The 24,572-nt window shown below is 34.9% G+C and overlaps 1 protein-coding gene across 1 annotated transcript; it reads right to left on the reverse strand.

Moving 5' to 3' along the window:
- Positions 1-3,296: 3,296 nt before the first annotated feature.
- On the reverse strand, positions 3,297-23,278 carry Psa (puromycin-sensitive aminopeptidase). The gene is made up of 10 exons (XM_085959529.1): positions 22,806-23,278; positions 21,729-22,681; positions 20,023-20,212; positions 18,819-19,070; positions 16,039-16,116; positions 14,511-14,675; positions 13,372-13,649; positions 11,236-11,455; positions 7,298-7,420; positions 3,297-6,428 (listed from the first exon to the last, which is right to left on the reverse strand). The coding sequence occupies exons 1-10, from the start codon at positions 22,926-22,928 to the stop codon at positions 6,216-6,218; spliced, it is 2,595 nt and encodes an 864-aa protein (XP_085815655.1). The 5' UTR covers positions 22,929-23,278; the 3' UTR covers positions 3,297-6,215.
- Between the last annotated feature and the right edge of the window lie 1,294 nt (positions 23,279-24,572).

Raw genomic sequence — 24,572 nt, forward strand, 5'->3', positions numbered from 1 at the left:
TACAAATTCAGAAATTCCATGTGTTTTTAACACAGTACAATCTCCTTCATATTATGTATTTCATTATTTAACTTCAAAACTAAATACAAAAGTATTAATTTTTCATTACAAAAAAGGGTAAACTATCATTTTGGCTCCCAAACGGAGTCTATAGGCCGCGAGAGTAGAGGTTATCTCAATAGTTTTTTTACGAGGCTCCAATACAACATACACATAAAAAAAAAAGTGTATGAATTTCCACCAGGGGTTCAAACAAGCATCACACGGCTTCAGAGACAGTACTCTGCCAATACTACATCGCGAGCATTTTAATGGATTTTTGTTCAACGCTAGTTTTAAGATGTACTCTATTAAAATAATATTTGTACCCTCACAAATTCAAGGGCAAATGTTACTAATTATAAATGATTCTTCATACGTATTAACTGATTGTATACTTATTTCAATTACGAATTACATACAATAATTACATCATGATTAGCTTAACTTCGACAATATGAATATGTCTTACTTATATAAAAATTGTTCAACAGGCTAAAAATATTTTTTAATTTTGAACAGACTATTTAAATTCCTCGGAATCTCAGATTCTAAGATTAATTTCTCAATTTTATATTTATTATATTTAGCATCCATCAAAAACTTCCATCAGTTCCGCTTTCTCTAAAAAATTAATTAATTATTTTTTAAAAAATAATAGTTTTCAAACAAACGACATGAAAAAAAAATATAAAATAAAAAAATAGATTTGCAATAAAAGTATCAGGTATTATATTCACGCAAGAATATATTTACATATTGAAAATAACATTTATTTAAATAAAATGCATTTGAAGCAAAGATGTTGAAGAAACTTCTCCACAACCAGATGGAGCCTTCTGTAGTTTATCAAAACCGCTGAAGCAGGTTCCGTTTTTTTCTATGCAACATCAACGAAACCCTTCCAACTCTTTTTTATAATTTTGTAGGCTGTAGAAGTTTTTCATCAAAGTCTTTGATCTGAAGTAATTAATGACTTAGTCACCATGATAATAGTAAAATTTACTAATGATTATTGTTTTTTTTTTAATATTTAAACACTATGTATAACATTCAACAACTACAAATGCAACTGCTATATTTTGGCCAATAAGTCATCACATCCATCTGGGAAATTCCCGCAGCTCTTTCAAATAGATCTCTACGCCCACGCTCATTGCTTACTGCAAATTTACTCATTTCATGTACATCTCTCCACCCAGCCCTCCCGTGAAATATCAGCCGAAATATAAGAGCTACACTCTGTACCTACAATATGCATTGTATTAAATATTATGTTTTTATTGAATCGCAAATAATAATTGAGCTGAGAATTGAAGGAATACAAGTGTTCCAGTGAGTAGTGAATGAGTTAAACAAAGAAACTTAAAAGTTACACTTGCAATTGTAAATTCTACCCAATGGTTTTCAATAGTTTGCTAATGAGTATGCAATTGTTCTCAAATGATCTATTATTACTATTCTAAGAAAAAATATTGATATTTCTTTGTTTATTAATGGTTTCAGTCATTGAAAAAGGACAATCATGCTGTAACATTCAAATTAGATAACATTGTCATGAAAATAATAACTTTATAGATGCATTCGCAGAAGTTCATGGAGTGGAATAAAAAGTTAAGAACAAAATACTATATTTCATACAATGTTGTTACATGTTTGAACCCTGCCTCACACATAAGTTAGAATGTAATGTCACCACCATTGGATGTACTGCATATGTGATAATTATCAATTGATGCATTATTATGAATAGATTAAAGTGACCTTATCAAGACCGGTCCCAGCAGTATAAAAAAACACAGGGAAAGGCAGTTAAATTCACGACAAGACACACCTTTCGGGCATTGGTGGCTCGTGTATTCTCTCTCCTGTGTCACAGTTAGAGGTTGACAAAAATTAGGTTGGCTTGTACGCAGGAGGTATACGTGGCATTTCTCGCCGATTTCTAATAATAAATGTGTGTTGTGATTATAGATATATGTAATACAAAAGTGTAATGTCAAAGTATAACAACTCCATCTTCGTGACTGTATGTAAATAAATTTTGTCATATTTTTTCACCGTTCAAACACCCTTGTGAATCTCCTGTTATGTTATCTATATTGAAAGTAACCAAGGAAAAACCTTATGATATTATGAAAATTACTAATAACTCATTTTTTATGTAGGTATATGTCGTTTATATCCATTTAATCCTCAGCACCAAAATCATTCCACAATATAAAGTAAATTTGACTTTAAAATAAAAAAAAATAGGTACCAACTTCTCGTTTCATTATACTGTAGAATAATTTTTCATTTGTAGCCACATTCGTCTGCAATGGGCAATACACATATTTTAATTATAGTGCTACCAGCTAAAGTTTAAACGCACCCTGTAGCTTAACTAAATGCAGTAAATAAAAGACGATTAGAAGATGTCAGTTATTTATGCTTTAGTCGCAGGTCGTCAATAAACTATGATTGGTTATACTATATGTATTAAGAAAGATAAATACCTAATAAAAGAAAACATGGATGTACCATATCGTCGGTCCCTATTAAAAAAGTCGGATCTGCAAAATGCTATTTTTCAGTACGAGCAATCAAAGATGTTTCATCAAATATCCTTTGTGACCTATTGCTTGCCATAATGAATAAAAATACGGGTTATAAAAACTTTTCTAAACATTTATAAAAACATCCGTCTGTCCGGTGAACATAGCAGCAACTGTCAGAGCCGACGCATATTGCTCACCCACGCCCAGCCAACAATGTCGGTTGGTAAGAACCGACATTGTTATTCGGACACTCCCGGTAGATCTGTCATTTTTAACTTGAGTATCTCGAAATTTTTCAAACAAACAAAAAAAACTCGTGGTATAAATGTTTAAAGTGTTTAAATAACTTTTACGTAATAATCCGAAAATGACAAAATTTCAGATCTGACTTTTTTAATAGGGACCGACGATATTATATGACGTGCAGTAGGCGCTCGGTAATCCGGCGTTCACCAATCTGGCACGTCCAATATTCCGGCATTTTCCAACTCAGCTCTCCTGCTCTATAATCCGGCAGGTTTCACATTAAATTGCCGGATTACAGAGCGGAGAGCCGTTCGCTCGGTAGTTCAGTGGCCGACCTTGAATTATTTCCTATAGAAATCCAGTAATCCGGCATTTCCGACAATCCGGCATAGGTGAAAAAATATGGGTGCCGGATTACCGAGCGCCTACTGTATTGATGTGACCCTTCATACCAAAAAAAGTCCACTTTTAAACTGAAAATAGTTTTATTATTGTCTACACAATATTTAGACAAAAATAATGATACATAAAAGATTAGTACATATGTATTTTACACTATATAGGATACAATAATAATATAATACTTATATGATTAAGTGTGTGATAAAAATTGTAGAGAAATCTACAATGATAATATATTTCTAATTATTTTACAAACCATATTATCGAATTTCAAAATTGATTGATTTTTAAGAAATCATCGTTGATGTTGATTCTATGATGGGCAGTCTTAAGAGTATAAGTAAAATTTAAATCAAAAATTCGATAAGTGAATATGTATTTAAAATTGCAAAATTAATATCAATTTTCACAACAAACAGTGCAATAAAGTAGAACATGTGAAAATGAGACTTGTGCTTTTCAGTACAAAAGCAAACCAGCAATAAGAATAATTTAATCATACCTTTTGATACACATTAATTTTTAAAATACTCACTATATATTACTTTTTACGAGACCGACAACTATAACTTGAGGTGTGGCAGTAAAAGCTCGGTAGCTCGCAAAACACCAGCAATACTCACAATATAGCGACACCATAGAGGTATTAAATAAAAAGAGTGGCAAGTAATCGGCTTTCTCATACAACTGAATGAAGCAGGCCAACAACTTAGCATAGCCGACAACTTACGAGAAAAAGCGACGCGATAAATAAAATTCAGGGCATCACAGAGGATTTAATTTGGTCATTATAATGTACCCATATAATATAATGTTAACGTGAAAATTTTGCCGCAACTTGATTTTACCAGCCACCCTCACCATACTTTTTCACCATACCAGCCTGCTTCACCATACTTTCATATAACCTGCCACCCCTAGAGTGAAACCAACGTCAAGGCCACACCTTAAGTTATAGTTGTGAGTAGTCTATTTTAGTTTTGATACTCTCATGAAAAAGTTGCCCATCTACAAAAGTATTGTCTTTGTTTATATAATATATAAATGGTAAGACTTTTAAAAGATCCGATATATGATAATTTTAAGAAGTATTTGATTGAAGTAAACATGTCAGCCTCATAGATCGTCGCACATTTTCCCATATTCACCCGAAATCCTTACAAAAGTTAAATCAACCAGGAGCACCAGCACCAACTCAACATTCTAAAAAAATCACCGACATTCAATTGACATCGATCTCGCGATACAATCGCAAAACATTTTATAGCAAATTCCCTGTCATCTATCAAACGTTTAAATCATCATCGTAAGCACAATGTCATTAAACAGGAATTAGTTGCTCTACAAATGAAACTTCTAATTATGCTAAACCAAATTACGTAAGCGAAGTGGAACTAGGCAATAAACGTTAACTCCACATCTTTCGTCTTGATTTGTGAGAAATAAATGTTTTTACTGATTAACATTAAATCACAACATAAAATTCAGTACATACATAATTATGTATACTTATTTTTAAAATACATCATTTTTTATGAATTAGATAATCTAAAAAAATTTGTAAGGTGCCAATGGGTGTAAAAATTTAAATCAGCCATAGCCAATGAGCTTTAAATAAGATTGAGTTATTAGGAAATATACCAAAGGTATTTTAAATACGCCCACGATTGCCGAGAGGCTATCGCATCAGCTTATAATGTCGTGGGTCCAGGTTCGAATCGTCTGGCAAATACACATGTTTTTCAATGTGTGTTTGGAGTCAGTGTATGGACCTAATAGGTTGAGCAAGTGGCTAACATCCATCTCTTGTAAAAACAAAAATCTGTTAATACAATCCTCCACTCTGTGGAGGCCCATAAAATCTTCTAAATATTGAAACGAAACCTGTCGTGTCATACAGTGTATGATTAATAAACTATAAGAACAGAATTAATAATAAACAAACACCATCCTTGCCCTCCTTAATATTGCGTAAAACATATTAGTTAATTCACTCAGTGGAGCGTTATCTCGGTCTTTCTAATAATTGTAACCATCTGCATATGCAGATATGAACTTTCATAATACATATGAAGCTTACAAATTGCTAATGATTAAATAATCTGCAAGCAATGACATTAATATGGACGAATCATCTGGAAAAGAAAATGACACTCACTTTATTGTCGGGTCTGCCGAATGGCATAATCTGTTATAACGCCATTACAATAAAGGTGATATTGCTATAAATTCCTGATGCTTTTTGTTGAGTCTGCCGAATGGCTCGGTTCGAACGGGTTCGCTCAAATGAACATTGACATTAGAAACACGGCTCTAACGCCATTACAATAAAGGTCATATTGCTATAAATTCCCGATGCGTGATAACGCATAATGGAAATCGCCTGACGTCTACCTATACATGCGAATGTGCGAATTTACTTGCTAGCTACTGTATTGAGTGCGTCGTCCATTAATAATGTCATTGTCTGCAAGTCATTTGTAGATATTTTCACATTTGTGTTCCAGGGTTGCACTAAGATAGAAACGCCTGAAAGAAGTTTTCTATGATACGAATAATCATTATTTAGAATTTAGAAGAAAAAATGCATAAAATCTCTCAAATAACAGTACGCAATTACGAAACCCAACAAAGAACGTCAACCACAGACTGCCATTTGTATTATGTGTACAAAAAAATGTATTCAGTGCTACCCCAATAGAGAATAATAAAACTTTTCTATAGTTACTAATTAAACAATACTAAAAACAGTTAGCTCAATAGGTTCAATAGACAAAATTGTTGTTTCTTATTTTTTCATGATATGTAATACTAAAAGTGTTAGACACAAAAACACATCTGTATAATTCTATAATAGGTACTCCACTGAAGTGAATTTACAACACTGCAAAACGCAATCTAGGGTAGCTCTCGGTGAATGTCGATGTGCGCAAGACGGAGATGAAGGAACTAGAATGTCAATGAGTAACAAATTTATTCATAGAAGTTTTAATGGTATGCGGCCAAGTATTTGGTGGTAGAGGGTAGGTCTCGGGCGAGCCACGCCGCGTTGAGGCGGATGGTCTCCAGGCTCTGCTGCACAGTTCTCTCGGCTCCGGGCGTAACATGATCCTTGAAGAAAGACTCCACCTGCAGTGCGGACTCTTCGCTCGCAAAGTTCTCCGTGGTGCACTTCACGAGGCGCGCCAGCAAGAACCCGCCCTGAAAAGTAAACCCTCATTATTCAAAGTCCAATTTAAAGTACTCTCGTATCTACAGATATTCAACGTGCCATACATATAACACAGAAAACGCAACATTTTTCTTCGGCTATATCCACCCCTTAGTTGGAACATATCCACACCACGAGGCGCCTCCAAGAAACCCTGTCGCTCGCTAGTTTTTTTGCATCGTTCCAGGTGCACCCTATAGCTCTGCCATATAAACTCTATAGATAGTATATATCTATAGCAAACATCTGTTTTCGAAGCTCAGTATATCGATACCCTAGTTCTATAGGGAAACAAGTCAAAATTTCAAGGTTTTGAGTTAATAATGCCATTCAATGTAGAACGGTTCTATCTTCATAATTCAATAAAAAAAAATCAAAAAATCTATTCAACGGGTCAAAAACTCAAAAAACCGTTTTTGGGATTAATCATTAATTCAAATATTAACGGGAATGTCTGAGTTAATTATTTGTTAAACTGTAACATTTCATTTTGCATTGCTAAGTTCATTTGAACTAAATAAAAAATAAATACATTTACTTCAAAAATCAAGGCTTTAACATCGAAATGAAAATTTGTTCAAAATTTTCAAAAGCCATTATCTTGGAACAAGGTATTTTGAGTTGTTTCCCTATAGAACTAGGGTATCGAATGGTTGCTCTGAGCCTTCATAAGGTGCCATGATTCGCTACCATAAAGCAGCACTGTCAGAATACAAGCGTCGAATAGGCGGCATTTAGTTTTGACCAAGTACAATTGTGAGTCCCATCGAGTTGAATGTTGCTCAACATTCATCTATTTCGAATACATATTCTGGTTAAAAATTTCAATATCAATCCTATAATGAACAAAATAGTGTACCTGATAGCGATCAAGCAACATTTTCCAATTATCTTGGAAGTATTGCCACGCCAAGTCCCTGCCTTTCCGGCATCTGGCGACCGACATTATCACAAATACTGTGTCCTGAGATCTCACATCATCCTGAAAAAGAAAGTTTATCATTTATTACCAAATACAATGGAACTAAATTAGAAAAACAAATGAGTTGTCGGTTGGGAAACGGTGATATATATTGATAAGTATGGGTATACATAAGGTGTTGATTTATACTTTTCACTTATTAAAAACACTGATTCAGGGACATTAAGTATATTTTGCTTGACAAGTAACAATTGAAGATCTTGGCATAAAAACAGCAAATATCACATAACACTTTTTTTTCAGGAGGGTAAAAACATAATATCTTGGTTGTCAAGAGAAATTTTATTAATTTGACAATGAGGAATTATAGAGAAACCTTATATGCACTATATGAATGTAAAGAAAATATTAAATTTATTTCGGTTAAATAGATATTTAAAAAAGAATGAGTGTGACATTTGCTGTTTTTACACAATTTTTGGACATTTGTTGTTTTTATTGCAAAATTGAAAAGATCGAAATGTAAATAGTATGACTAAAACTATAATTTTATTAAATAAAATAAAGAATATATATTTCTGTTATTTTTTAATCATAAGACAACTTTTATTAAGGTTTCGACATATTATTTACCTATTAACAAACAACTTCAATGTATGTAAAAAATCAAGAATTAAATATTTAAAAAAATGTTTTAATTATGTGCGGGTTAATAATGATTAGCTTCATATTATTATTATTGATTTAATTTAATAAAACACATTTTTTATTATCTACTTATTCCACTTTAAATAAATAAATCTGGACCGGTTTCGTCCACCTCTGTTTTTCTGCCAACTGTTTTCAACAGTTGAAAATGTTCCTCTAAGGCGGACGAAACCTGTCCAGATTTATTTATTAAAAGTGGAATAAGTACTAAAAAAATGTGTTTTATTAAATTAAATCATTAACGCAATGGATTTCCACCATGAATTGATAGTAAACACGAAAAAAGAAAACCGATTAGCTTCGTCTGACACCTTCACTATCAGCAAATTAAACGATGCATTTATATCTTCTCCTCCAATTGGTGCCGTCCCTGATCGGTCCATATATACGGCGGAGAATTTTTCTTTCAAAGATGTTCAGGGCTCGTTAATTTCGCAGAGTTAATGTCCAGGTTTCCGATGCGTAGATGAGCACTGGCTTTACAAGTGTATTGTAGAGTGTGCTTTTAGTTCGGCGAGATAGTATGCGGGTCTTAAAATGTCTTAATAGGCCAAAGTAGCATTTATTCGCAGACATGATTCTCTTGTTGATTTCTTCTGTAATATCCATTATGTTGAGTTACGAGAGAACCAATATATAATGTATATGAAACTGTTGACTGAATCAAACTTGTATGCACCAATATCTAACTTTGGTGCGCCTTCTCATGGTGTGACATAGACAGGCATGTATTTAGTTTTTGCCTCGTTTATTTGTAAGCCCATTCTTTTGGCAGAGGCTTCTAGTGCTGTGAATGCCTTTTTCAGCACCAATTCTGATATGGCAATGATGTCGATATCATCGGCATACGCCAGCAGCTGCATAGGCTTAGTAAATATCGTGCTGCTGCCACGGGCATCAATCTTTGCACCCCGTATCACCTTTTCTAGCGCAATATTGAAAAGAAGGCATGCCAGAACGTCACCTTGCCTGAGGCCATTCAGTGATATAAATGGCTCGGATATTTCCGCTTGAAGCTTCACCCGGAATCGTACTGGTGTCATTATCATCTCTACAAGTTTAATTATTTTCGTCAGAATTTCAACGGACAAATCAGCCCATCCTTCCATTCCTCTGGCATCTTTTCTGAAGTCCATACTTGGTGGATTAGGCTATGCAAATGTGTGAGCAGGCTTTCCCCCCCACATTTTATTAATTCACTCTGTAGGTTATCTATTCCAGGCGATTTGTTTGTTTTGGTTATGGTTGGTATATAGTTGATGAAATAATATTTCAATCTGATCGTTTAAAAGCACCTTAGTGAACTTATCGGTTTTTATAACGTTGAGTGCCAATTTATAAGGAGTGAGGTTCTTTTCTCGTTCCTTATTAATAATTATAAGTCATGGGTTGATCAAAGTGTATATGGTATATTTTAATTCTTTACCGTGACAATAATTGCTACTACGCAGTGTAATTTATAAACTAGAGCCATGTCGTAGTCAGATCATGTACCTAGTTCAATCAAATAGCTCACTTGACTCTGATGGGGCTTACGGGATATTGTTTTTATCTGTTTTAAAACCCTTAACCAGGTAATGGTAATATGCTTCCCACATACAATTTGGCTGTGTTTTATCGGGCATTGGTTTTATTTTACCCACTATCAGTCAAAATTCAACAACGAATATATTGCCTATGAGTCAAACATAATGAAGTGTGAATCGGAATGCGTCTGCGAGTTTGACGGTTAGTTGTTTTACATGTCTCGACTTGTACGTGCGTTTTTAGAGCAAAGCAGTTAAATAATATCATAATGTCGAAAAAACACAATATCAGTCGCAATATTTTTTTATATTTGGTAGATTATGAGTTATTCTCCTATATTTGTATTACAATTATGTAAAATAATTTATATTTTGTGAAATATAATGCATGGACTTATGTGGGGATTATACCACCTTTGCCCGTTGTCGTTTAATATTTCTATTACCATGAAACTAAAAAATCCCTATATAAGCCAAATGGAAATTGAAAACATTATATAAGCAAGGAACATAACCTAAAGCAAAAGAAGGAACGTTCAGACGATACAGGTTTTGTAGTACAAGACAGGTCCAAATATCAATGCAAAATCTGCAAAGTGCCCTTGTGTGTAATTCCGTGCATGGAAGATTTCCATACAGACAATAATTAATAATAATTAATATTTTTTCCATTTTCTCGATTTTGATTGATTGTAATAAATGTACAAAAAAAATGTGCTTGTTTTATTTTGAAAAATGTCAGGCTGTGGTAATATACATCCCACAATCTACTTGTTAAACCTTTCTCTTACCAGGCAATGGGAAAATCGTTCCCACCTAGTTTTTTAGTAGTTTTCTTAGACCTACTGAATTTTTCATAAGTACATATAATTCACAAATAAATAAAGGTTATATTTCATAGGAATTATAATTATTGCTCTTGTAAGTTCCTGGGGCCTGGTTAAGGGTTAACTGAAGCTACTGTAGTGAATTAGGCGAATTAGATATTTTGACGGAGCCAAACTCAATTCAATTCTAATTGATAGCTGAAAGTTAAACATTGCCTTATATAACTAAACAGGCGACCCCTTCTCTGCCGTCTGTAAGATAACGTTTGCTGCAAGCCGTGGTGGGCACCCAAACGGTGATGTATGCGACGTTTGAATGAGTGAAGGAGAAAGTATTTTAAGGTCCTCAAAAAAGGAGGACGCCTCAAATAATCATACATTCTAGTAGATTCTAAGGAAATGATTATACTTAAAAAAGATGCAACTCTCTGATATATAATATGTGGTCAAAATTCAGGACAGGATCAGTCTGTCAGTCGGTGGAATGTGTTTATATACGTTGCTCCAAAAATAATAACATTTAATACACCATATTATGTCCGTGGAATATAATAAAATTTTAGGAATGCTTATAACTTTTCATATACAATAGTACAATAGCAGCTACATGTTTAATCTTTTTTCATGAGTGTTCAGGTGTGGTAACGTGAAAACTGTTCCAAAATAATTATTTATTTACCTAATTATAATATGTCACTTGTCTTCATTTGATCCTCAGCACCTCATTTTACTTAACATTACAATGTACAGACAAATGACAAAATACAGCTATCTTAAGTAAATCTGTAATGACCTAATCTTCAATTGAACTTACCGACATAGAAAACTCGAGAACTTTTTCTAAGATTTTAATATCTTTAATAGCACCAAGCGCCCGACTGATTCTGTCCTTCTCTTCATGGAGTTCAGCCGAGCGATAGAGAGAAAGGAACCTTTCATAAGTGGACATGTCCCCGTCCAGCATCACCGCTTTGTAGCAAGCAAACCGCAGATCGGCTGGCAGCAGTGCTTCCCCAGAGACATGAAGATTGAATCTAAAGAATATACAGAATTTTTTGAGAACTTCTTTAGGTGCATTTGGAAAATCAGATCAAGTGTATTTTTGGCGTGTGACATGTAGGGGAGCGTGTGGTAATGGGAGCCGGTGGGTAATGGGAGCGACTGCAAAACAGGTACCATCTAACACTAAAATGACTCGGAAATAACCAAAATATCCATCAATTGTCGGCTAAGCCCGTCGATCGCTGTCGGCTGCTTAGTGACTCGTGGACGCGCGTGGCGAGTGGAAGTGTGTTTTGGGCTAGGTGCTTATATAAATTTACAATACATAAACATCAACGTAAGTACTTAAAATTTTACTTATTTTGTGTCCATTGTATAGCCAGATACATGTATTTTTGTTTAGTAGTTTCAGAATCAAGGTTTAAAATGGTTTGGTTACGTTATTTATCAATCTTCAAAGTGGTTGACATTCGGGTAATTGGAGCCTAGGTGGCTATTAAACTATTAAACGTCATAGTGGCAGTTGTTACTTTAAAAATAAAACAACGATAAATAATTATATAATTTAGTAATATAAGTTAAAGTGTATAAAAATAAACCAACGGCGGCGTTCCAATAAGCGGTCCTTTTTCTTGAGTGTGTAATTTAACAAGATAATTAAGAGCTAGTCGAAGAATCTAGGTCATCACAAGTTTTGTTTTTGTTACGCCAAAGATGTATAACTTCTAATGCGCGTACATAAGTACACACACCGATTTTTTTATTTGAATTTATGTCATCCTGAGTAAAGACAGTATGTCACCTTCAGCCCATGTAGTCCAATGGGTTCCAGGTCTGATATGCATCTATGTGATTTTCTCAAGCCTATATTATGTTTCTGTGATGTGTTTCTCCACTACAATTTACTAAACGCCAAAACAGATCACCATTTTTTTTTATTATTTACAAAAAGTGCTACGAATGCACAAAATATTATTTTTTCTATAATTAATTACCAATTCAACAATACTTTAATCGTCCAGGAATTGGTGTCAAATGTTGTAATACAAACAATTCATATGACTCCTTCCTATGCCATAAATTCCCGAATATGGGTGGCAGCACCTCCAGTGAATGTGATAAAGAGGGAAAGCGTGAATGAATTATGCCTCCATACTTCTACAATTTGTCGAAAATGTCAGATGATAATGAGCTGAAGACGGGTCTCATTGATTTGCAGACAAGTTGAGCTCTTGAAATACAATAATTTGAGAGTATGACTTTGGAGTTTGTAGTGACATCTGTAGTGAAGTTTGTAATAAAAGCTCAAACGGTAATGCAGTTTACTGTATTTTCATTTGTTTTAAAAACAAAGAGTCATGCTTTCACTATTTATGATTTTCATTTGTTTTGAAACAAATGAGTCACTTTTTCACTTGTTCCTTTTGATTCCATCAAAACAGTTGTGTTATTATTATGTGCGATTATTCTTCCATACAATAAAAGTTTTAATTAGTAGTAACTAAAAAACACTACAAGTTTTGGTGTTCAGCATATTATGATAATTCCCTAGCTAGACTTGGTCGAAAACCACTCCATGTCCTTATTCTATTTGGAACAGCAAGAGTGAATGTGAATCTGGATTCAGTTCTTATCTGTCAGTCAAGACCAAATATGTATAGGAATCGCCTGAATCCACAGACAGACCAGTGAATCATAATCAACGAGAATGTTCCACCTATTGACAAAATCATGAAAGAGAAGCAAAAACAAAGTCGTTGAATTATGTTCACGATTATGATTGATTCTACTGTTTGCAGTTTTGATAGACCAATGAAAAATTACTTGGGGGTGTGGGTCACATAAAAGGTCAAGAACCGTTGTCCTAGATTAAGTCCATCATCTTTGGTCACACCACCATAGTGAAAAAATGCCTTATATAAAAATTAGTAGGAAAATGAATAGATACCTCTTCTTTGCCTCAGCGATAGTGCTGGGGTCCTCACAAGAGACCATCCGGTTGAGCACCAAGCTCCTGAGGAGGGTGATGAGATGCGTCTCCTGCGGTTGGGCATCCCATCCCACGGTGGCAGCCACCTTGCTGAACAACTTCCGGCAGTATATCTTCCACGGCTTTTCTAAATCCGTGTGGGACAGCAGGACCGACAGCTTCGACAGACAGTTGGCCATCGAGCACCACACTGTGAAATTCGTCTCTTCCGTGTACGCTTCCATCAGTTTTAATGACTGAAAGAATGATAATTTCATATAAATATTGAACAAGCCAGCTTTGTCTGTTCATATTTAAAATGCGCATTCATAATGAGAATTATTTAATAGAATTCGAGGAGGTTAATAAAAATATTCTAACAAATGATAACAAATCAACATACAAAAAACGTTTAGCCATTGTTTGAGTTCATTAGTAGAAGATTCGGTATACTAGGATACAGTAGGTATCTTCACTGTGAGACAGATGGCTCTGTTGGTATATTTTACTTTTACAAAACATTTTATTAAGTGACTAAAATATTTTTTTCTTAAGAAGATAGGCTTTAAATAATTGCCACTGAGATTTATTTTTTAGTGTTGTTTTATGCTCCTGCCATAAACTATACGACTACACAAAACAATTCTAAATGTGTCATATTTAGAATATTTGAAATTTTAAGTGGAAGTAATTTTTCATGCAGCTAGAATAACATTAAAAGGGTTTTTTTTTTACCATGTCCAATCCTAATAAGATCATTTCGGCCTCCACAGAGTGGAAGTTTGTAATGACAGATTTTTTTTAAGAGAAATTGATGTTTAGCCACTTGCTCAACGTATTGGAAAAACAATACATATGTGCATTTGCTAGACCAAGAAGAACCTGGGACCCACGACATTATAAGCCGCTCAGCCATTGTGGGGTTTACAATATTTATAACATTAATGTGTGATTTATTATGAAGCAGTCGAAAATTATATACATACATATAATAACTGCCGCCAAACAATCAAACAAAATTGTCCTTTCATTTATCATATCGACGGTTAGTTTGGACTTCTGCTGTAAAATACACTAAAATGAATTACAAACAGTTGTAATAGTGCAAGAATAGGTACCTCAAGAGTGGGAGTGTGTCCGGCCTGGACCATGGCGAACAGGTCATCGAGTAGCCCCAGACGGTCGAGAGGCGGCAGACTCTGGCCGCGAACCGCCTCCACCAATCGAAGCAGATCGCTGCTATCATAACGAGTGCGGTAATATCCCACTGCACCAGGGTTCACCTAAATTATATGAGACATCTATTTTAAAATAGTGTTTTTGTGTTTCAAGCATAAGTAGTCAAAAATTAAAAAAGAAATGGTTAATTTAAATTATTAGCAAGTTCAAGTAAGTTGCAACAGAAAATATTGGAGAGATCGGTGACGTCGGTTAGTAATTATAGTAGGTAATAGATACTTTAATTTAGAATACAAAAATCGATTGCCTACCGTAACTCAATTTGGAGAGCACTAATGAGCAGGTATTAATAAAAGCCAATAGTTAAAATTTGTCAGAATTAAGCATGGTAGTTGTAGCATAGTGGTAATGCACATGGCGCGATACCCAAGAGACGCAGGTTCGATTCCTGCGGGTGTCTTACTTTTTTCGTAAAAGATTTTTTCTATTGGCTATATTTTCTCATGAGTGTTTTCAGAATTATGTATGTTCAAAAGATTTTAGTTTGAAAGTTTTTTGTTCATGAAGATCTGCACCAAATACGCCACGTTATGGATTCCACAATATCGAGGTGTTTAACACCAAGTGATTTGCATTGACAAGAGTTTACTTACAAATTTCACGCTACAAACTTGATAGTGATAACATACTTATCACTTTCGGCTAAATTCGCCTACACAACAAAGTAATAGCCGACGAGTGAAGTTAACATCTTTTTCGTATGTTGGGAAACATCCTTCCATGAATATGCATCGAGATACATCATAATTGATGGATACACCAAGCACACAATATTTCAGCATTCTTCTAATTTGGAAAAATCACTGCTTTGTCGTCTGACATATCGTAGGTGAATGAGATGGGAAAAGCAGTCCTGTTGGCTTTTAGTCAGATTATGTTAAGGATAATAATATATTGATTCTCTATATGTATTATGCAGACCACCAAGACAACTTTTATGCCTCAGATACAAATGATCATTCAGGATTTTTATTTATTACATCATAATAATAATAATATTATTATAATAGTAACATATCGTTTTATATCTACAGGAGCTTGATTGACACTTGAACAGTAGTTGTGAATTTGCAGTGTATCTAATTACACAAAATATGCATATGTAATTAGACTTCAATCCCACTTACGAATAGTCATGTGACTTATAATAATTCCTATACTACATATGGATGCATATGTACATGTGCATGCAAGCAAATAATATCTTTATACGTAAAAAAGAATGACATTGAGCCTTTTTTAGTATAGAGTATATATTGACAACTTTGAGCATAGAATTGAATACATTTCATTACAACATTCAACAAGCATTGACTGGATAATCTGTAGTCAAGTGTTTCATTACCATAATATGTAATTGAGATGGCATAAGATTGATTTGATGACCTAAAATGGATTGTCACTAACCTTAACCCAATCGTTTTCACCGACTCCTTCTAAGATAACTTCTTGAGTCTTCTGTTCTAGGACAGTCGTTAATGCCACCTGAAATCGACAATAAAATACATGTATTGACACTGGGCATAATATATTCGAAGGCTTGTGTCTTTTTAATTTGCGCATAAATAATGTATAAGAATAATCAGATTCCTTCTAACTGCATTATCATTCTCTTAAGCTGAATTTAGATTTAACACTTTGGATGTGCATCGTGGATGATTTATCCACAGTGAAGGTGAAATAATAAAAATTGGAAAAAAATATATCTATTGTGCCTTTAGCGATTTTCAAATGGTTGCCGATCTCTGTACGATCTATGATGTAGTTCTATCAAATAACAAAAGAAGGTAACGAACAAATATTCCCAATTATTTTTATTGATAAAAAAGATATGCTATCTAGTATGAGTTATCAGCTGCACGGCTCACTAACTGTTGCGATGCTATATCAAAGCAAAATCAGAATATTATTCATAAAATATTCATGACTCAATTTTTCCCATTTGTAATTGCAAATATGCAACATCCAGTACTTGCTAATATCATATTTATGTAAAGCATAATATTATTTACAATAAAGGGTAATATCACAAAATTCAATGTCGACCAAAATAATCTTTAGTTGCATGAAATGCTGCTGTGTTTATGGGCCATCCACATATTTTAATGATTGATAAGTGATAACATGGCATTCGTTTTATTTATTTTTGTATTATCAAAGTGGGAAAATATCAGATAACAATGGTTTATTTTGACATGAGTCACTATAATGCGGAGGTTTTCAAACATGACCATTACCCATAGCGCTGTAACATAATTAATCATAGAATATATTATATACTTAATATTATATACAGTAAGTACTCTCTTAGTAATCCGCCACCTCGAAAACAAGACATGTGTCCAATTAGTGAAAGGGGCAGATTATAGTGCATACATACAAAATATTTCTAGTAGGTAATGCTGGTAAAAAAACGAACTACTCATTTTGAGGTTAACCGATTTTCAATATACTCACATATATATCATACTGTCAAATAGTACTATAAAATGACAACATCGCGCCTTGTTTGCTCTTGAAGAATTTGATTGGAGAGACAGTCAGCACTTTTACATGTAAACAGTTATTGTGATGATAGTTTAAAATAAGCACTATTGCCGACAGTAAATCCATGCACGTGTACAGGCCGCTAGTATGCTTTGTTGAAATTGTGTTGTCGCTTAAAAAAATAAACACAAAAACATGCAAGTCTACCAATGTAACTGCACTGCACATCGAATTAAAATTGTTTGCAATTATTGAAATTTTGCAATATACTGCGATCAACTGGGAATAAACCATGGCATACATTTTGAAAACCTCGCCTATAATGGTTAAATAAAAATTTACAGTGAGACAATTTGATTAAATTTAAGCCCACTGTGATTTTGTTAATCAGTCTAAATGTCTCAGCGGTTGTGATTCGTGGATGCTGACCACATCCTCTGACAATATTCTGAAATGTGTACAGACAGTTTAGACTTTTTCAGGTCTGTCCAATCAGCTGCTGAGCCCATGAGGACATCCTATCTATGTAGTTGCCACAGAAGACAATACAATGCTTTTAAAAAATTTGCTGCCATACAGTAAACGAGAGGATCTCTTTACTTAATTAGCTCGGCCGATTTGCTTTAAATTCCGTTTGTATTAATCTTTCTTACTCAATATCTTTTTCTGTCTCTGATTAAATAGAGTGTACTCCTGTCACGAGACATTCGCATGCTTGTAAAACTGCAGATGTCTCAGGTGTAGCTAAACATAAATTATTGCGCATATTATTTGCTGACTATTTACAATTAAAATATTACTCTGTGAGGCATCCGTTCAATCGAGTGTCAGATTCATGAGATATGCGACACCTTTCAAAGTGGCATGACATTGATTCCGTGGCAGACATTTTCACGCACTAGTAGTAGTTTTAAACATAAAATTACTAAATTATGACTTAAAAATTGTATTCTGGTCCTTGGGAAATAAATCAATCTAATGAATAGTTATTCCGGCATGACAATAGCAACAGAAAACCACAACGCGAATCCATTTAGTTGAAAAATTAAGATTATGATATCACATAATAGCGTGTATTTTCACACTGCATACATTTGCACCACCTCATTTACAGATTAAAATGATCGAATAATATCAATAAATTGGAAAATCGCGAGTGGAGAACTACAAGGTTCCAAGTGTTTGTCCTTGATGAAACAAAAGTAACAATGTGGCAGCTTAGAATACTACTCCATTATTTTCTCAAGGACGAATACTTAGAACCTTGTAGTATTAGGCTCGCGAAATGTGTAATCAAAAATATAAATAATTGTTTTCCTACTGCAAATATTGCAGACAGGGAGCACAAAATGAATGTTAACTGACTTACCCTATTGGGTTTGGTATAACAAGGTACAGATCTCTCGGAAATCTGTACCCTGGATTTTGGAAAAATATGGGATAAACTTAAACACGTGTTAAAGAATACATATTATGTTATTTTTAATACTTATGTCTGTTTCATAATGTGCGTTATAGTTTGTCACGTAAAAATAATGACGATTGAATATTGGCAGACAATCGACTCGCTTTGTGTCCGTTTTTCTGTGACCTATAATAATAAAGCGGACCATGCTTTAAAACTGTTACCATGCCCCATAGGGTAGTGAGCCAGTTCCCACACCAAAGCCAAACAGTTAATTGAGTAATTATTACACTACCTTATTTGGATTCTGCTGTGTGGAAATGGTGACAGGTATCATCCAGAGGCTGGTGTTGTGTCCATTGGTGCCGTCAGCGCAGAACTTCTCTTGGCTGAGACTAAGAATACGATCTTTGCCGGACTGCTTTGAGGAAACTTGAACGACAGGGAAACCCATTTGCTTGGTCCAGGTAGACATGACGGCGCCCACAGGTTTCTTTGACGACTCTTCCAGCGCGTTCCACAGATCTTCAGTGAAAGTGTTGCTATACTGTAACGAATTAAAATATTATATGTGAAGTGAATATTTCAGGTCTATTCTAATTCTAACTCCAAGAGAAAAATTTCATATTATGGAAAAAATACTATCATTCTTTTAACTTTATTGGCTCTCCAATCCTGAAAAGATTTTGACTGCCATTCGAGAAGGTCTAATGGTTTTTTTTATAAGATAGGGTGGTTAATCCTAGGTTAACCATTTGCTCAACCTCCGAGTCCATGTTCTGGATACAAATACACATTCCGACACTTGGTACCATACAGTATGTAGCATCTCAAAAAAATGCAGTTTTGAATTAATTATGCAACTAGTATAATTATTTAATCCTCCATTCAATGGTGATTCAACAGATATTCTTAAGTTGTTCAAAACAATAGTCTTATTTCAAATGAAATTATGCGTAAGTATGCACTGGAGTAGATTGTAGTAAAATACTTACTACAGTTTAGCAGTGGCTCAAAACTTACTTTTAACTTGTTACATCTATACAACTACCAAACGTCAGTTCTATCCAAAGATGCTGAATCTTCTTCCAGATGGAACCTTCTATGATTTCTCTGAAAATCACTGAAGGTAATTTCAGTCTGATGTAAATGCCACTTTTATATGCAAAAAACAAAGAGAACTCTTAACAGTGTTCGGAGTTTGTATGAAAATTAGTGGTCCTTTTTGCTATCACTTTCATCCACGGTTTTCTTCAACATCTTTGATTCCATTAGAGTGGTTTGCCAAATTATCTCTATCTCTACCATATACTTACTCTACCTATTTATTATTTTATGGCTTGGGTCTAAAATCTTAGGATTCATTTTATTATCTCAACTATGTAGTGACAAATTCTATTGTATAAAAATGTTTGATAAAAATGCATTAACTTAGTTTGGATTTCCAAAATCCACAACGGCTGTAACGATGGAAATGCTAAATACCATGTCATATTTACCTGATGCCGTGTCAAGTATAAGTTCATTCCTCGTCTGAAGTCTTTGTCCCCGATATACCGGTGCAACATTCTTATGACTGACGCTCCCTTATTGTACGAAATGTCATCAAATATCTCATCAATTTCAGCCGGGTGGCCTACCGGCACTTCGATGGGATGTGAATTTTTCAGACAGTCGAGTTCAAGAGCCCTAAGTTAAAAAAAAAAAAATTTACAGGCAAATATCACAACAAACATGTGTGGTAAATCAAACTAACGCTATATATACTGTGGTATACTGGACAACTTAAAAATAATGGATTTTAATATACCTATTCAAGGTTATAAATCTCACTGATAAATCGTCTTTTATATATTCTCTCTTTATGCAGAATTTAATATTAGATATCAAAGCTATTTTCCTAAATAACAATCACCTTACACCTGACAAAAATTTCACAGTAGTTAGTTCAAAATGGCTGTTAAAGACAAGAAAACCTGTCTTACTATCTTATAGTTTCAAATAATATATCATTTGGTTTTTGGCTTGTGTCACGGTGTGTTCTTACTCTTTGCCTTGGCATTTCAGTTTCGTTGGAAAGGCCATTCTCAAGAGGTATTGAAGTATACTGTTAGCCAGCTCGCATATCAGAACTCGTCTCACCTAAAAACGTGTCGAATACGTCGATGTGACGTCATCGTTATTTAACGAAACAACAAATTACATGTTGCCAAATGGAGCTCTGCAGATTGATCGAATGCAACTGTTTCGTCTGAAAAAAACATCTGGCTGTTGCAATCGACATGTTGCATCCTTCTCGGGCTCCAAGTCGGAGGGTCGAAGTCCCAAAGAAACACCTACGAATTAGTCATTCCTATTATTATATAAAGTGACATTGGCATTCATACACCTAATAGTACACTTCAATAAATTATCTCTTGAGAATGGCCTTTGCAATGAGCTTGTAACAACCCAAAAACCAAATATGATAACATCCAACCGTGAAAATCTGAAGCAATAATAAAATTATTACGGTTACATTTTATTTATTGCGTACGGCTGGGTGAAACCCATGTTTAATGTAGAATACCTGTGTTCATTGGCAGAACCTAACATGAAAAATCGTAATGCGGAGGTGTCATGTGAGAATGTCTATAAATATATAAATGAATAATTTTCTTTGGTCACAGGATTTGGAAACTGTGCTTTACAAAAAGCTTTCCACATCTAAATCGCACACTCTACCTCCTGACCACTGTCATAATTGGGTACCACGAAAAAAGTAGTCTAATGGAAGCCTGATTTAATACTATTTACGTGTAGTTTCTGTAGTCACGTTTCTTTCTAATACGTTTAGTTTTTTTTTGAAATTTCTAGTTACATCTGTATCATTACATAATGGATTAAGATTAAAGCTATCACAGTAATGAAACACGCATTCAACATTAATAATATTTGAGGTCACTCAGAACACTTTATTTCTTGAGTTTTATGACCTGACTCATAAAGTAATAAACCAAACACAGCTTCAAAACCTTGGTCTATGGTGACCGGCTTTCACATTTCTATATTATTAATAATTAATTTGTTATGTGTTTGTGTACCAGGTTGCCGATTTGAAATAAAAAATGTTATGCTTTAATGTCATTTCCTGTTGAATAGAAGATAGGAACAATGAAAAGTGATTGCGCTCTAACAATCGACACTATAAATAAATATCAAATACCTTATGTATGTCTCCGTGACGTATTGAGTCCAGATGTCATACTCGGGGAACAAATGATCGACACATAAGAACTCCACAAAGGTAGCGTAGCCTTCGTTGAGCCACAGATGAGTCCACCACTCCATGGTCACAAGATTCCCGAACCACTGATGCGCCAACTCGTGGCCCACCACCAAAGCGATCCATTGCTTGCTCACCGATGACGTATTCTGAGGATCCACCAAAAGACACGTCTCTCTGTACGTCACCAGACCCCAGTTTTCCATGGCCCCAGCAGAAAAATCAGCAATTGCAATCAAATCAATCTTCGGCAGAGGATAAGCTATATTAAAATAGTCTTTGTAATAAGGAAGCACCTTCGTCGCCACCTCTAGAGCGAAGAGACCTTGTTCTTTTTTACCTACGGGAGTGTAGACCCTGACCAGAACGCCGTCTTGAGATGTATCTTCCACATAATCGTATTCTCCTATCACGATAGCCACTAAATACGTAGACATTATGGGCGTTGTGTCGAATATCACAGTGCGGTAGTCCTGGTCGCTGGTTTCTTTTTTCACAGGCATATTAGAAAGGGCAACTTTATTCTTCGGAACGATCAGGGTTATGTCGAACGTCGCTTTGATAGCCGGTTCGTCCCAGCAAGGGAAACATCTCCTGGCATCCGTCGCTTCGAACTGTGTCACCCCGGCGTATCTCTCTTCGCCTTCCGGACTCAGGTATTTGCTGCGGTAGAAGCCTTTCATTTTATCGTTTATCTCTCCGGTAAAATCGACGGACAGAGTGGCGTTCCCTTGACACAGGGTCTCCGCGAACACCAGAGTGGCGGTTTCATCCTCGGCCGAGAGTTTGATCTCGGCAGGCTTGACTTCCTCGCCGTTCGACTGCTTCAAGCTGACCGTCTTCAAATTGAGATCGAGGGAATGAAAAATAATCTGCCGCGTCTCTCCCGATATCTGAAATTACAAAGCGCATAATTATTTTTATAAATGATCACAACGCAAAGCACCGCGGAGCGTGACTCGCGCGAATCCGTCGAGATAAATTTAATTTCATGACATGACAGTGCAAACCGCTCACCGCGAGAGAAACAATTTCTTTTCCCTCGAATTCGAATGTTTTTAAGTCCGGTTTTAATTCAAGTTCATAGTGCTTCGGCACGACACTTTTGGGTAATCTTTCGAATGGTTTCTTTTCCGACATCACTGCTTGTTTACTTGGTTCAAATCACCGACTGTAAACCTAACCAGCGGCGAAAACTGATAAATCGGAATTACCGTAACGACCGACTGAACCAGTGAACTGCTGACACGTATAATAGAATAGTGCGCGATCGCTGCCGCTCGAATAACGGTAATTGCCGTGAATAGAAGTCACGACAGTAGACAATTCAATGATTTCGCACTTAAAGCGAAACGATCGACGCGCAGACCGGCGATTTATGAATCTATCGCTGAACAGCCAAACACAAGTTTCACCGAGAATGACCAAAAAAAGCCTTTGCCGACCGGCTTCTGCGATAAACGAAAAATACACAATACAATTTTGAGGTTATGTATGAATCGGGTAAAAAAATAGTGAAAAATGAAAGTAGTGTATGCGCGCGCATCTACTATTTTTACTATGCGCGCGAATTGCCTTTGATTAAAAAATTTGCATAAATCTTTGTTTACAAAACTTCCGATGAATTAAATTTTATAGTAGGTATAATTATTTCAAACTACTTTTACTAATACTTTACACAATGTCGCGGCCTTTTTCAACACATTGTAATAATTGCTAGAGATGTAGGTGTGCATAGTTACAATTTACAATAGGTACAATAAAATTATTTGTAATGTATTTTAGGGTTGCCAACCGCCCCTGTTCGGCCGTTTGTTCAGGGAGCTTACCCGGACGCGCAATATTTCGCCGGAATTTCAGAGAAAATCCCCAAGTAATATCATACCATTATGTAAAAGCAGTGACGTCCCGTGGGGGTAGGCAGATTGAGCGTCGCTTGGGGGCGGCAGATACTCGAAGGGCGGCAAATCGATGAGAATCATTTGGTATTATATAGAAATAGCTACCTAAACTTAGTTATATTATAACCAGAGCTTTGGAGATGTTTTGTTCCGGATGTTTTTTTTTTATTATTATCCAGTCGGTACTCGCAGCGATTTTAGTATGATGTCACCACGCTCCGCTAGAGATTTTTTTATTTTATTTTTGACTGCTCGGTTTCGTATACAAATGCTAATAAACTTGGAGCCTATACACATTATGAATATTTTTATAAATGTAAAACATCACAAACGAATAATAAATCAGTCATAATAATATAATGTCATTTACTCAGATTAAAGAGTTCCTTTCATAACAGTGGTAGGTATACTGCGCAAAAGCCAATAATTATGTCGCGCCATAGTTATTAAAAGAAAATAATATTATATATTATATCAACGTTGGTGACGAAACAAGGAGAATTTATTGTAGAGATTTATAGGTAGGTACATACCGTATTTTTTAATTTATCCAAATATTTTTGCCAGTCATTCGCGAGATTTAAAAGTTGCCGGATGTACCTATTGCAAATAGATACCTATTCATAATGATTATTAATCCTTATTGACATTTGACATAATCAATTAGTCTTCGTGCATATAATAGGTATTTACGTTAAGTACCAGCTAATTGTAATAAAAATGTACACTAGTAGGTATCTACCTAGATTATATCATATTTATCGTGCTGTGAATACAATACTGTGCAATACCTTCTTTTAAGTCGTTTTTTTTGTAAACATATTTTTGCTGATAATAGTGTGGATTTGTAGTTTATTTCAATCATCAACGGTTGAATGTTGAG

The sequence above is a fragment of the Rhyacophila brunnea genome, unplaced genomic scaffold, assembly GCF_057557595.1.
Source record: "Rhyacophila brunnea isolate RB1 unplaced genomic scaffold, BYU_Rbru_1.0 scaffold_9, whole genome shotgun sequence".
In the NCBI taxonomy this organism is placed as follows: domain Eukaryota; kingdom Metazoa; phylum Arthropoda; class Insecta; order Trichoptera; family Rhyacophilidae; genus Rhyacophila; species Rhyacophila brunnea.